General features: G+C 41.0%; 1 protein-coding gene across 2 annotated transcripts; it reads left to right on the forward strand.

The window, feature by feature from the left end:
- The first annotated feature begins 47 nt into the window (after positions 1 to 47).
- mapk8a (mitogen-activated protein kinase 8a) lies at positions 48 to 15,462 on the forward strand. 2 transcript variants are annotated; one of them, XM_089012172.1, is made up of 12 exons: positions 48 to 254; positions 5,482 to 5,648; positions 5,981 to 6,110; positions 6,828 to 6,886; positions 6,991 to 7,129; positions 8,017 to 8,182; positions 8,760 to 8,831; positions 10,977 to 11,159; positions 11,275 to 11,399; positions 11,496 to 11,559; positions 12,539 to 12,616; positions 13,627 to 15,462. In XM_089012172.1, the coding sequence occupies exons 1-12, from the start codon at positions 219 to 221 to the stop codon at positions 13,809 to 13,811; spliced, it is 1,404 nt and encodes a 467-aa protein (XP_088868298.1). In that variant the 5' UTR covers positions 48 to 218; the 3' UTR covers positions 13,812 to 15,462. The 2 variants fall into 2 exon arrangements, with proteins under 2 accessions (XP_088868298.1, XP_088868297.1); XM_089012171.1 differs by lacking the exon at positions 8,760 to 8,831 and adding an exon at positions 9,315 to 9,386.
- The last annotated feature ends 25 nt before the right edge of the window (positions 15,463 to 15,487 follow it).

Here is a 15,487-nt window from a genome sequence, read left to right on the forward strand (position 1 = left end):
GACACCTCAAACTTTTTTAACCTGTAAATTGCTCTATTATTAGCACCTCGACGCAAAAGACATAATTGGATTAACCGTTGCGGCTTGACGGCGACAAGTCAGAAGCACCAATTGAGGGAAGGGAAAGATCAGTCACGCCGATGTAACTAATCCGACTGACGGGCTCGCGGTGCACAAGATCAGCCGGCGGGAGGTGCGCGTCGCGGTACCTGAAGACGATGCTCATCACACTGCGGACTCTCTTGGAACAAGGGGTAAGACAAGACGGCTCCTACTGCGGGAGTCTGCACCGGGACGTCCAGATGGCGCTACGGTGCGACTCTCTGCAGGCCCTCCAGGGGCATCATGCGCAGCGAGTACCGGGGAGGAGATCGGACCACCCTGTCGCGTTACATACATGCAAAACCGAGAAGAAAAATCGACATTTAAAATGCTGATTGGCTTTTGAAATAGGTAACATTTAATTATGTGGTTATGTGTGAATTTTATAGAGCCAAAATATCAGAGATGAGGCTGCATTCTTCATTACAGCAAACTAAAACTACAAGTGTTAAAAGAATGCACGTGTCCATCTCAAGGCTCGAGGGCAAGACCAAGGTCTGTCATGTTGATTGTGCAAATTATTTTGTACTAAACTCAAGCATATTATCTTCAGAATTTTTGACACAACTCCATCAAATTACATCATATTAGATGCAGTGCGGGTGCATCCAGAATATTGAGCTTTGTTTGTAATGTTTGAACCTGATAAACAATGCAATACAATGCAATACAATACATATTTACATGGCGCTTTAACAGCAGCTGAAGCTGTAACAAAGTGCTTAACCTGGAAAACTATTATATACGCGAAAAAAATCAGTCACAAAGATAATGGAGAACACATTTCATCGCCATGCAATCAAATGCGGAAGAGAAGGTCAAAATGAACAGTGTCGATATTTCAAATGTATTGCATGTAGCGTTGACCTTGCACCAAAGAACGTGTGGCTGTGTGTGTGTGTGTGGGGGGGGGGGGGGGGGCTTGAATGTGTCTGTTGTATTTGAGCATGCGAATGGTCAGCAGTACGGTGACTATTTTGCAACACTGGCACTCTATGTGCATGAGTAGTAATCATCATGTATCCCCAAAAGATTTTTGTTTGGCACGGCAAAGAAAATAATGCAATTCCCCACGACAAAATGTTTTTACATTCCCTGACATAAGTAAGCATTATTACCATTGTTAAAGAGCTCTTTCTCAGACATAATTCTTATATTTAAACCCATTAGATACTACAGACTACCAGATCTAGCAAGATATTATAAGACGCTAATATGGATCTGTGTGGTATTTAGTTTGCAACGCTATTTTTGGGATGAATAGATGCATGATGGATGGATAGAGCGGAAGGAAGACCTGATGGAGGTGGGTGTGTCTCTGTAGAACTGTGACGTGGTTTAACGCATGCGCAGTGCGCTTCCCCACTGCTCCCCGGCCTGTCAGTAGCAGCAGGCGTATGGAAACGTAGGCAAGTGGATCGGGTGAGGTCATGTGTTTTTAAGGTGCCCAGTGGAATCGATCAGTGCGCCACAAACGCAGCGTCCACGACTCCGGAAAGTTCGAGCGGCACGTCGCACCGCTGGGATCCACTTTAGGGCTTACACGAGCGAGGTAAGATGAAGATCGGAAACCCACCCTCTCCGGCTCCTGCTCCTTCCCCGGACGTGCTTATTGTTTGGTAGTGGGGGGATGGTCGAGTGTCATTTCACCCGTACAGACAGGTCGATCCTCGCTTATTCTCTTTAGTTTATTCTGGTCATATTGCTTTTGTTGGCGTATATTCTCGAACGCAACATTCGAGCACATAAAGAAACGCCCATTAAATGGCGACAATGGAGTAATTCCCTCTGCCTGCGTTCTGTTATGGTGTGTGCTCATGCATGGCTCCTGTTGTCCCGCTGCGGTTTGCCTGCAGCCTGCTGCGAGGATATGCCGGAGGGTTGGGGGTAGAGGGGTCATGTGGCCAAGGTTAACTCGCAATGCAGGTCGCTCCCCTTGTTAATTCGAGTGATGAAGATGAAGCTATTCACCTTATGCATTTTAACGATGATGGATGAAACGTGTGTGGTTTCTTGCTTTTTGAATCACGGAAAGTCACTTCTGACTATTTTCTTATGCATTTGTCTTGTGACCTGCCATTATCACGGGGTGCCCTTAAAACACAGGTAGTAATGCACAATTTCAATGTTGAACATTTCAACTGGAATAACACGCTCCGTGTGATTTCTAACGTCTATACCACCAAGGTTGACGTGAACTATTAGCAATAACACAACAAAGTCGTAATGTGGATGTGTACCGGACTTTTGGGACACATTGTGCACTGCAGTGGCGTCAAACTAATTTTCGATGCGACTCTGTCTTATTCTATCTCAAGGGCCGTCATGACTATGAAACCATTGAATGCACTATACCTTCATTTCATCATGCTACATGTCCCCAATTGTTCCCTAATTTTTAATTTGTTTAGATTTAAATTGCGTGTGTGTGTTTGGGAGGTTGAGTGGGGGGTTGTGGACCTAAAATGATTTTACAATCTGTTTAAAGTGAAGAAATATGTCCATTTCAGCACCTATTTTTTAATAAAATAATTTAGAAACATGTGGTAGAATGATCTTTTTTTGTTTGATGAGCTTTGGTTGGTGACAAAATGGTGCAACGGAATGGATATTCAGTGCTTCCGTTAAATATCTGCTGTACCGTACATTATGATCATTCACATGTACAACTTGATATGCACTTGTTGCAATACAAACTATAACTGCATCAACTACTGTAATGAGATCCAAAACAAATATATTTCTGCCTTGACACTATCAAGAAGATATTTGTCCATTTTACTATGTATTTCTTATTGTGGTCATACTTTGGATTAATAGGTAAAAACAGCACTTTCGGTTAGCTTTATATTTTTCATTTCCAATTTGCTATTGAGGTCCAGCGTGGCCACCAGGATCTCGGACCTGGGGTCCAGGGTTTATCCTATCTCTAGCTCACTCACCCAAAACCCCACTGTTCAAAAAATGCATCTGTGGGTAGATTATCCTGTATTGTTAGCAGTTTCTAATAAGTGGTTACATAATTTAGTTACACAACTGGGTCAATATATTACACATTTGATTCTGTATGGGTTTACAATAACGGTACACTAACTGAAATGCTTTAAGAATGAATTGTCATGTACGTGTGACAATCACATTCACACTATTACATAACTCACGAACAATGCAAACAGCAACCTATTGGGATCTGTTGCTTTCACTGTTTATATAAATCGTACACTGCTGCCACATAAGTGTGATTTAGAAAATGTTATCATTTTGAGATCAAAAAGTGACCAAAACCTTCTTGGGTTTGACATATCTTAGCGTGTGTGTCAAAACCTCCTCTGGCTGATGTAGAATTTACCCTATAAGCAGGAGGTCATCAATCTGATGTTTGCAGGCAGATGCATGTAGCAGGAAGTGCATTCCAGGAAGCAGTCCAGGCCTATGCGTTTAATTTATTGCAAAGCCATAGATGATGTCCAGACCACTTGGTTGCTAAACTACTAAGTAAAATGCAGATGATAGAACGAGAGGTAACATTGAGTTTTATGTGCAATACGAACACAGTAGCGTAGAGGTTACGATAGGCTATTGCCACTGTCTCCCAACAATGACCCGACTTTCAGTCATTGTGATGGATTGCCGTTATTCCAAACGACTATAATGACCTCAGTAGTAGTAGTAGCAAAAGCAGCAAAGGCTCCTCTTCAATCAAGGTGCTGCAATGCTATGTAATTGCTGTCTTGGGTTACGCAAGCATGTCTATTTTCATGAACTGAGCGAGGCGGATGCTGCCGACGTCTTCGTGACGTCGGGTGAGCAGACGGAGAGCTGAGTCATTTTTCTCTGGCAATCATATTCCCTCATATGGGCTACTTGTTGGCGAGAGTAAAGGACCGGGAAGTAGGAAGGGAGGTTTTCTTAGATTACAGGACTCCCCGCGGGTACTTTAAAGTCTTCAAATTTTAATGTATTCCATGTTTGGAAAGTACTTTGGCTTTTTTTCAGTGGCGTGCAGTGCATTTCAACCATAGACCTTCAGTAGTGCTATGTCCGAATCACTCCACAGCTGTGAGTGTGGTGTGATTTACTACACGTCCACTAGAGGTTGCTGATAGCAAGGATATAACTTGGGACTTGAAGAAACTTAAGAAATACCGTCATTAAACTGTTCACATTTTTACTTTGAACGAGTGGATTCATGATAACCTCATAAAATTATATATATATATACATATTTTTAGCTTAGCTTCGGAACTGTCCAACATTGCCCGTCTCACCACGATGGGATGCAGAGCTCTGCTCCCAAACTCTGGAATTCACTTCCACCCAACATCCGTAATATTGACTCCCTCCCTATTTTCAAGTCCCACCTCAAAACCCATCTGTTTAAAATTGCTTTCAATGTCTAGTTCAATCTGCTATTTTATTATTTATCATTTTACTTATGGTTTTATTGTTGTGTGCTTTGTTTTTATTGTAAAGTGTCATTGGGTGTTTTGAAAGGCGCTTGAAATTGAATATATTATTATTATTTCTGAATGATTTCCATCTATTCTCTAAAAGTCCACCTTGAAAATGGCTGTCACAGTATATCTGCAAACCAATCAATTTCTTCTCCTCCTTCAGGCATTGTGGGTTGACAAAACTGCTATTAAATCGACACAACAATATATTTGCTTATGCAGCTGGCTACAGATACAGTGTGCTCGCTATGGCCAGTGTACTCTTATCACAAGCGGCTAGTGACTAGCCAATCATGTGGCTAGCCAATCATAGTTTGCGAAAACTCTGACGTTTCCAGCGCCTTCCAGCAGCCCTCGAGTTGCCAACTCGAAATCTGATTGGTTAATGCAACTGTTTCATGGACATTTATGTTTACGCTCCAAGACCTGCTGAACTGATTGTGAAGGTGTCCAGTGGTGTTTTAAAATAAGAATAAGAAAGCCTTCATGTATATCTCAAAGGAGACATTCAAATTTACAGCAGAAAAGTTATGAAAGGAAGAAAGTAGCAGAGCAAAACGTAGCTGCTGTAAAGGCTCTAGCAGTGCCGTCTTGAAGACAAAACAATATAATAACAAAATAATATAAAAAACATAAAATATGAACTGGCAGTTCGTTGAATTTTCTGCTTACAAGAAGCACTGAGCTCGGTTGTGGAAGTGATGTTTGGTATGATGGAGTTGACCTCATGGCACTTTGCCCTTCGGCCGTCACTGCTGGTGAGATCAAGACTTGCATTTTCCCATGTTTGCTGATCAGCCAAAGCATAAATGCTGCATTCGTCTCCCATTTGTAATTCTGCAAGCCGTGCTTAAAAACAGCGTCCTTTGTGACAAAATCTCATTTCTCTCCTCTTTTTCGTTTTTTTTGCCTTCTCTGCTCACAGAGGACATTTTTGGATGCGCAGAGAGCAGCGATTGAAGAGTTCACCATGAATAAAAACAAGAAAGAGAAAGAGTTCTACAGCATCGACGTCGGAGACTCGACGTTCACTGTATTAAAACGGTACCAGAACTTGAGACCCATCGGATCAGGAGCGCAGGGAATCGTGTGGTGAGTGATTGTTTTGGCGTTTTAACTACTTGCCGTAATCCTTTCAGGGACAGCGGTTACTGAAAGGATTATCATGTTATCAGGTTCCAGAGTGCATAAAAGTGTCCAAATAGTCTTTACATCCATGCTTTGGGACAATGCCTCTTTGCACTTATACTACTAAACATAACACTGCCTCGAAAATCGAAATTCAGAATGTCGTCCATCCGTTCAAGAACATTCTCGCAACTCTCAAATACTGTATTACAAAATCATCATTTAGAAAATTGTCTTAATTTCAGAATCATAATCGGTGTGACTTGAGTTGTTTGTGTGTTCTTGTCATTCTTCAGCTCTGCTTATGACCAAGTCCTTGAGAGAAATGTAGCCATCAAGAAGCTGAGTCGTCCCTTTCAGAACCAGACGCATGCCAAGAGGGCATTCAGAGAGCTCGTTCTCATGAAATGTGTCAATCACAAAAATGTATGTATGGAAAAAGTGATGATATGCTAGCTGATGCACAAGCACTTGCATGTTCCCAACCTGCACATGTTGAATAATTAACTCATTCACTGCCAGATGATGTGCAAAAATATTCCCACTCCAGTGCCATGGTTTTTGCAAATTTTACTCAAATTGCTGGACCCACTGAATATTGAATGTTAGGACTACATAAATATTCAATTCAGCGTAAGCAACCTGAGACTCTGTTCTTTCATGAGACGAAAATAGTTAATTCCCAAGTTATATGGGTCGGGAGTTATCTGAGCTTGAAATGGTGGCAGCTGTACAAAATACAATACATATTGATTTATAGAGCGCTTTAACAACAGCTGAAGCTGTAACAAAGTGTTAACATGGACATAAGGCAAATGCCCCCTTGTTGAGGAGAAAAGCATTGCCAGAGGTTTGACGAGCCACCCCCCCCCCCCCCCCCAAGAAAATACAAAACCTGAACAAATTCGTGCATGGCGCTCCATGTCACACTTTTCAATTTCTGAATAAATTCAGGAATGGCAGCGAATGAGATAATGTGCAAGCAACTTATGCTAGTTAGTAATGGTCATCTCCACTTTGGAAAAACGAATAACACTCCTTGAAATGAGCTACAAAATCAGGAACGTTGCGATAATTCGAGTTCCCATCGTGTGTGTTTATCACAAATTCAAAATTGTAATTCATGTATTTTTCCATCTGCAGATCATCGGCCTATTAAATGTTTTTACACCCCAAAAATCATTAGAAGAATTTCAAGATGTGTAAGTGCCTTATTTCTTACTGTATTATTTGGGTGGAACATATGTCCAATTTAGCAAGTCAAGTAATTTAATTTCTTCTTCCCTCTCCATTGATTCCTTTTCAGCTACTTGGTAATGGAACTGATGGATGCCAACCTATGTCAGGTCATTCAGATGGAGTTGGACCACGAGAGGCTGTCTTATCTTCTTTATCAGATGCTGTGCGGTATCAAACACCTCCACGCCGCCGGAATTATTCACAGGGTAAATATTTGGCCAATCAGAACTGTGACGAGTGTTGTCAAACTTGAGGCCTTGTCACTCCACGCATGGCAATTCGCAGTGATCTGCTGACAACCTTGTACTTTGTGCTGCCCAGGCGCACTGATGAAACGCCGTCTTGTGTCATCTGGCGGCGATGTTTCATAATGCATCAGGGAAATGGAAAAAAACAATTACAAATAACCCACAAAAAGTCATCAAAGGTGCAACATCGCTGCATCCGATTACAAAATCCAGCGGAAGCAAATCTAAATTAAATAACAATGTTTGTCAAATGCTTATATTGGCCTGTAAAACGCCGGCCGGCCCACTGAGCATTTGCCCTGAATGCCAGATGGCCAGACCAGCCCTGCATACTTCCTTGGACTAATTACTACTTTTTCATTTCAACAAGGCACATCTCGAGGCATCAGAATGTTTCTGTAAGAGTATAAAACATAAATTGGAAACCGTTTGTTGTGCAACATTTGTAGTACATTCATATTGTATATAGCAGCGTTTACCAACCTTTATGAAACAAACATGTTCCATAAAGTATATGCCATAATAAGGAGGATCTTGTGTCAACAACAATGTACAATGTGTAAAATCTGAGCCGGTGAAATGAAAAGCTAATGCTGTTGTATGAATGGCAACAGGTGGAGATACAGGCTCATTGTTGCTTCTACCATCACTTGATATTTTTGGTCATGGTTGTTGCTCAAAGTCAAATTCCTTTCAGTAAACAAATAGAAGGAAGCATTTCACACAAATCAGATAAAATGATAGTGAGGCATCACCAAATTGGAATATTTGCTGGTGTTTTTTTTTTTTTTTTTACACAATGCACCTCTGGTGAAATTTACTCTTTATTGACTGCCTTTTGTTAGGATCTCAAGCCCAGCAATATTGTGGTGAAGTCCGACTGCACACTGAAGATTTTGGACTTTGGCCTGGCTCGAACAGCTGCCACGGGTCTTCTTATGACGCCTTACGTAGTGACGCGTTACTACAGAGCCCCCGAAGTCATTTTGGGCATGGGCTACCAAGCCAATGGTACGTCGACTAGCATTTTCCTCTGTCCGTTTTTTCCTGGCTTTAAAAATGAATTGCGTAACATGGTGTATCGTAGCCCTTTTTAACTCATTCACTGCCAGACGTGCGAAAATGTGTCCACTCCTGTGCCAGGGCTTTAGTCTTTTTCATTCAACCCATAAAATATTGAGTTTCAGGGCTTCATAAACATTCGATGCAGCGTAATAAACCCCAGACTCTCTTCTTTTATCAGAACAAGAGTTAATTCCTAGGTCATATTGGTGTGGAGTTATCTGAGCTTGAGATGGGGGCGGCTGTACAAAAGGCAAATGCTGCCCACTCGTGGGAGAGAAAAACATTACCAGATGTCTGACCAGCACTTTATCGGCAGTAAGAAGAACCAAAACCCGAGCAAATTCGGGAATGGTGCTCCACATCATATTTTCAATTCCCAATAAATTCAGGAATGGCAGTGAATGAGTTAATATTTTTTTAATATCAATGAAGAATGAAACCTTTGCCTTTTTCTCACTAACAAGCATCAACCTAATCTGTTGTGGTGTGTTCCTCTTACCTCTTTACTTATGTTAACCACTAGTGGACATTTGGTCTGTGGGCTGCATACTGGCTGAAATGGTTCGCCATAAAATCCTTTTCCCAGGACGGGATTGTATCCTTGCGGCTTCCAGTTTGCCTCGTCACACCTCGTCAGTCTTTGCCAAAAGTTGAACTAGATTGTTTAATTTTGCATCTCTACTAACCACTGCAAAAACTAACAGGATATCTCAAATCAAGGCAAGATATGCATGTTCGGTTTGCCAAGTTATTTATTCTTGCCAAGCAGTTTTTGTGTTTTGAGAATTATGTTTACTTTTGCAGAGTCAGGTTTTCTGCTTCCTTTGGCAAATCATTTTGTACTTAATGGATTTGCTTGTCCTCCCCGCCCCCCTACCTTTTGCTTTTTTAAAGACCATTCTGCTGCATAGTAGTTTGTTTCAGTTGTCTCATCCATCCTGCATTTACTGCCTGATTTTCATTGTTGCACACCACATCATCACTGTCATTACCTTACATTGTGTTCTTTTGTTTTTTATTTAATGTCACTCCTTTGTTTGCATGTCCACCTCTGTATCATCTGAACGTCCACCCGAAGTGGATGTGTGGTCAGTGGGCTGCATAGTGGCGGAGATGATCAGGGGAAGTGTGTTGTTTCCCGGCACTGACCGTATCCTTGCCCCTCCATTTGTGCTCCAGTGCGTCATCACCTCATTCAATGTGTAGAAATCTGAAATTCTTCCGACTCGCCACAGCAACTTCTCAATCCCATGCCATCCACAGCAATGTTATTTTCTGTGAGTGTCACTGTACTTGTGGAATTGCATTGCCGTATACTTGAACGTTAAACAACTTCACTGTAGTGGTGCATCGCAGTTCACGTCCAATCATGGTGGTGCTAATCGAGTTTAAAACAAAGAAAGGACAAATGTTATGGAGAATTGTTGCGAGATGGATAGTAGCCTGGAGGCACAAAACATCAGGGATTTGTGCAATGCACCAATCAGTCGCTGACTGAATCATCCACTTAAGTCAAATAAACGGTGCCTAAGAACGTTTGTTTGTTTGTTTGTTTGTTTGTTTTTTGTACCTTTAGGACCGTTCATAAATACAGTTATTCACTCGACATCATTAACCAGGAACACGTTATTTTATTTTGTAGTCTAAATGAACACCAGTTGTAAGGCTATTGTTGATCAAAACAGCAGCACAGTGTCTTAGATTAATTAAAGTGTAGAGCTTTAGGACGCGCTCTATACAGGTTCCTGGTCCCTGTGCTGCATTAAAGATTATACTATAATGAGGAGACAGTTTTGACCCAGATTAGCCTTTCAGCAGAATATAATGCACACTTGCCACTTTTACATTGCAGGGATGGGATCCATAGAATTTTTTTGTTGCAACAAGTCTGCCTCATTTCTCCATAACAGTCCATTTTGTTTTCCTCTCCAATTTCACTTGACATTGTAATAATGCATAAAGGCAGTGTTGTTTACTATATTTCTAAAAAGGTACACATTTAAAGGACAACCGACGTCACTTTTTTGTTTTTTAACTGACACCAGAAAAATGTTTTTTAGCATCTAAAATACCCAAAACACGCAGTATGATATTTTTAGTCAAATGCAAAACCCCAATAAAAATGACTTAAAGTGTCCAAAATCTGCAAAAAATTGAGCTGCGAATTGGCCATTTTCAGAAAGTCCTGCCCCCAGTTCGTGACGTCACCCCAAGACGTCTTGCATTGCTTGTGAATCAAAACAATGGCTTCAGATTCGGAGAATATGCTTTCTTGTTACACATCCAGTTATGAATCTGATTCAAATAGTTCTGAAAAGGAAAGCATACATGTTTGCAATCGATACATGCATACATGTTTGCAACACGAGGTCACCAGACCAAACAAGTCCAGCAAAATACATTGACGTGATGGAAGGACCACTACAATGCGTCTTTTTTACGGTCAAGGGCGGTCCTTTAGTGACGTCACGTACGGACTCGTCACCAACTCAAAAATAAGACTTCCTGGATATTCAGCGCGAGTCTTAAAACGTAAAATATAGCTATATGCGGTGGAATCTTATTAAAATACGCTCAGTCGAAGTCATTTGAAGCCATTTTACAAATTATGGACACAACTTGTCCGGAGATGTCGGTTGTCCTTTAAGGAGCAAATAATGGTCAATAGTCACAAAAGCGTGTCTGCGCGTGGGACAATGAGTCACTGTGTGGCCCTTCCACCTTAATATGCACATGTCAGACATTGACCAGTGGAACAAAGTCATCGAGCAGCTAGGGACTCCATCTCAAGACTTCCTCATGAAACTAAACCAGTCAGTAAGAACCTACGTAGAGAACAGGCCACGCTACGCCGGATACACATTTGAGAAACTCTTCCCGGATGTTCTTTTCCCCGCCGATTCGGACCACAACAAACTGAAAGGTAGTGCTGTCTTCTGTTTTCAGCACATCACATCATCAGCCAATTTATAAAAGCAAAGTTGTCACTTCATGTGTTGAATAACCCGACAAAGTCGCAATTTGTTTTTTTCCCACAGCAAGTCAGGCGAGAGACCTCTTATCCAAGATGTTAGTTATCGATGCCTCAAAGCGCATATCTGTGGATGAGGCCCTTCAGCACCCCTACATCAACGTTTGGTACGACCCAGCTGAAGTAGAAGCAGTAGGTGTCACTGCACAATAAACATGCGTTGTATTACTATTATTATCATCGTGATTAAAAATGCGGATGCTTACTGAGGCATTTTGTTGTCCTTAGCCACCGCCCAAGGTCCTTGACAAACAGCTGGATGAGAGGGAGCACACCGTGGAGGAGTGGAAAGGTGCGATCATTTCTTTTCTGTAACCTTTTTCACGATCAGACTCAGACAGAACTATTGGTGTCAAACACAATTCACCATTTTCAACATCATTTCGGAAATGTGTGTATCAAGGCATTTTAAGTAGAACCTTCCAAATGATACCTGTATCCATCCAATGGTACTGGTTGTTTGATTTTGAAATTAATTTTCCCATTTGTATGATTTTAAGTCAAGGAATTCAATCCAGGCTCAAACTCTCATCATCATTAATGTTTTGTGTCACATTTTCACATTAAGAAATCTAAATGTGTTCCTAAATGGACCAAAAACCATGAATTAATTGGACAGTTTGGCCTTTCATAAACCTCAAATGGATGTTCTTGACATTTTGGTGGAAACTGGAGTACCCACAAGAGGTAGAATATTCACATTTTACATCAGATTTGAACCCAGAACCTTAGAACTGCGAGACAGACATGCTCACCACCAATCCATTATGTTGAAACTGTTCACCTTTTTTTCAAAGGCATTCTGATTCTTTTCACTCATATGGCTAATGTTGTGCTAAGCAGCCTCACTCTTGTATGTGCCATCGAGTTTACGTTTCGGTTCAATAATTATCGTACGTTTACTATTTGATAATCACTAGTTGGTTAAACTCTCATTTGTCTCTGTGTCGTCCATTTTTCCGAATATCATAAACAGACTTGAAATCCCTTAAAGGCTTTCAATGTCACCTGTGAGGGGCTAGTCATGCGCAACCGAGACTTTTCTCCTAAGCTTCCAAAGATGAGCTCATCCTAAACCCAACCAGGTGATAATGACTCCCCCACTCATTTTAGAAGGGTCACTGCAGCAAACGCACCGTCCAAATTAGAAACATGATGCTGTTTTGGAGCGGGCAGAATCCAAAACACACTGCGCTGGACGGAAAGAGAGGCAGTTGTCCAGGTGGTATCAAGTACTAACCACTTCTTTCTGTCTGCTTGGCCATACGTAGGGCTGATCTATAAGGAAGTGAGTGAGTGGGAGGAGTGGTCAAAAAATGGAGTGATCCGAGGGCAGCCCTCTCCTTTAGGTGAGTCGTCTTTGTAACTTGAGGTCAAAATGACTCTGTCGTGAAAGTTCTTTTTTTATTTTTTAAATTGTGGTGCCGTGGCATTTATTTGGATTACAGTGAACCTTCCTCAACATATTTCCATTTCACTATTCACAAATGTGCCTGTTTTTCTTTCAAACTGTACCCTCAACTATTTGCTCAAAAGGGGCGGGGTCAAGCTTCAGTACTCATAAAGCTTTTTTTCACTAGTGGAGGCTTCTATATGTGACATATGGCATTCTGTCCCCGCAACGCAATCAAGTATGTGTGACTTATCTTAATCCTTTTTGTCAACACTTGTCAAAACTCAATGCAGCTCTGCTTACCTTTTGGCTTGACATCACAGCACGACTGGGTGCTGATGTATGGTTGTGCTGTTGCTGTCAACAAATAGTATTCAGCCATTAAAGAGTCATTTTCCCATATTATGTGTTTCGGAAAATGGATGGATGGATCTTCTCTTTAATGTTACACTGAGGGACTTTTGGTACGCCTATTTTGATTAGCAGGAATGTTCAAAAGAATCGTTATAGTATTAAAAAGACAGCATATATATATTTGGTCTATTTGAAAGTGGTGTTTATTTTAAAAGAATGAATTCTGTTTAGATGAGTTTTCACAGTAGACTCGTCGTAAAGACGAGTCACAGTTGCTGATTCAATTTTTAGTCGTCATAAACCTTGAAGCAGCTGATATTTGAACACAAGGGGTGCAGTAACTCATGTAGACACACACCCAAGGCCTATTTTCTTGATTCTCTGCCAGTGAGTAGTACTGTGATTTACTGACGAGTTGTGACCATCTTCTTTGCGTTTATTGGATGTCTGGTGCATTCCTCACTGTTGGTTAAGGCATGCCATGTACAGTACTGCACTTCCCTTTATAACTTGGACCTGGACTGACTGACTGGACTGACTGGACTCCTGTCATCCCTTGAACCTTGTATACTTGAACGAAACCTATGCGTTGACGTGTTTTTCGCAGCACAGGTGCAGCAGTGATTGATGGCCCTCCTCAACCTTCCTCCTCATCCTCCTCCTCTTCATCAGCCAACGATGTGTCATCCATGTCCACGGAGCCCACCGACCCTAGCAGCGACCCCACGGTGACCTCAGAAACAGACAGCAGCCTGGATAGCCACACCTCCCTTGGTGCTCTCGCATGTTGCAGATAACAAACACGTGTACACACACACGTACACACACACACACACGCACACACACACATTTTTTTCTCAAGCATAAACTTTCATCAGTGCACCTTATACAGTGTTTGAGATGGAAGGCTTTATAGGCCAATGGAAGTTCTCATGTTAGCTTGTCGAGGTTCGATTTCAGTGTACAGTTTGATGTTATTGCCCGATACTACTGTAAATGATTGTGGTTTTAAATTGTATCATTATTATCATTGTTGTATTTTTGCTGCAAAGAATCAGGAGTATGTTTTGAAGTGAATGTTAGATTTGTAATGAAAGGGCGGCGTTGGAATTTTGGAATTGACAGTTTTTAGCTCCAGCAACACAGTGGACTCGCACACTGCAAGCACTGTTGATTTTTTTATATATTTGTCAAAAGCTGACACAACATTTTTTATTGTTTTGTTTTTTCTTGAAAAGGTGGTAGAGGGGGGTACATATTTGAATGAATCCACTATTGGTAAAGTACTTTTTTATGGGTAAAGAATGCCTACTTGCTTTTTCTCGTCAGAGAGTTTTCCGTCATCTTATCACAGAACCTAATTTGTCAACAGTTTTTTTTCTTCTTGCATTTATTTTCGGTTCATCCGCTGCATGCTGTACATTTAATGTTTTGGCATATTCATCTCAAATTTTTCAGTTCAAGAACAGGGTGAATGTAATTCCGATCAATACAGGCCAACTCACTGGCTCCAAAATTAATGCATAGTTATGAATTGAATCATTTTTGGAATGATGTCTGGTATTTAATATATATTATTTAAGTGCCCTTACTAAGTTGACTGATATTTTTTTGTGCTCACTGTGGCAGAGTTACGTTCTACCTCGCAAGCACACACGCACATATACAGACACACACACACGACACACACACACACACACACACTCAGACATGCACACGTTTTTGATGCCACAGTATGCATATAACACAAAGATTGACTTTTGTTCTGTATATATTATTTATTTATTTATTCCAAGTGCAAATGCATTTGCTGTATGTAATGTACATGTAGCTCAAAAGTACTGTTTTTAATGAATTTTGTTTCCTATATCTCATTGTGTTATTTTCTGTGCAATACAATAGGTAGGTTAGAGTAGTCGATGGGATGTATATGATACCGTAGATGTACTGTATGTGTGGGAGTTAGCAAACAAGTCATTTTCGGCCCTCTTAAGTTGTTCCCTTTCTGTGTGTTTGATGACTCGAGTTTGCCCAGTGTGTTACGTCTTTATAATGATGTTAGGGCACTCCATGCAGTAACTTCGCTTTGTCCCAAAATAGATTTGGAGGATTGTGATGCGTCGCCTTACATTTTCCTCACTATGTCTTCAATGACTTCTTTTGGATGTCTCTTTTGTTTAGTGATTTCCTCCCCTGAAACTCTTCAAATGCAAAGTATTCTAAATACATTGAATAAAATGCAGGAAGGGGAAAGTCACTCAGCTTTATTGGGATGGTAAGTCGGTCTTCTGATGGGCTGCGGACAAAATAAACAACCTAGGGTTTTTTTTTCGGTTGTTTGCTTTTTAAATGGGCAATTGTATGGCACAGTCGGCATACAATACACGATAAAAAGGAAAAAAATCACACCTTCAACTCAAGCCAATAAAAGAGTTGAATTTGAACAAGTGTCCTTGTTCATTTTTTATCATTT

Source organism: Hippocampus bargibanti, linkage group LG13 (assembly GCF_051943395.1).
Source record: "Hippocampus bargibanti isolate YZ-2025 linkage group LG13, ASM5194339v1, whole genome shotgun sequence".
Lineage (NCBI taxonomy): Eukaryota > Metazoa > Chordata > Actinopteri > Syngnathiformes > Syngnathidae > Hippocampus > Hippocampus bargibanti.

Excerpts from the sequence above, each read along its gene's own strand:
- mapk8a (XM_089012172.1), top strand. The coding sequence starts at position 219 with ATGCTCATCACACTGCGGACTCTCTTGGAACAAGGG. Across the intron at positions 11,160-11,274 it reads GGACCACAACAAACTGAAAG|CAAGTCAGGCGAGAGACCTC; the intron begins GTAGTGCTGTCT and ends TTTTTCCCACAG. Across the intron at positions 12,617-13,626 it reads AGGGCAGCCCTCTCCTTTAG|GTGCAGCAGTGATTGATGGC; the intron begins GTGAGTCGTCTT and ends TTCGCAGCACAG.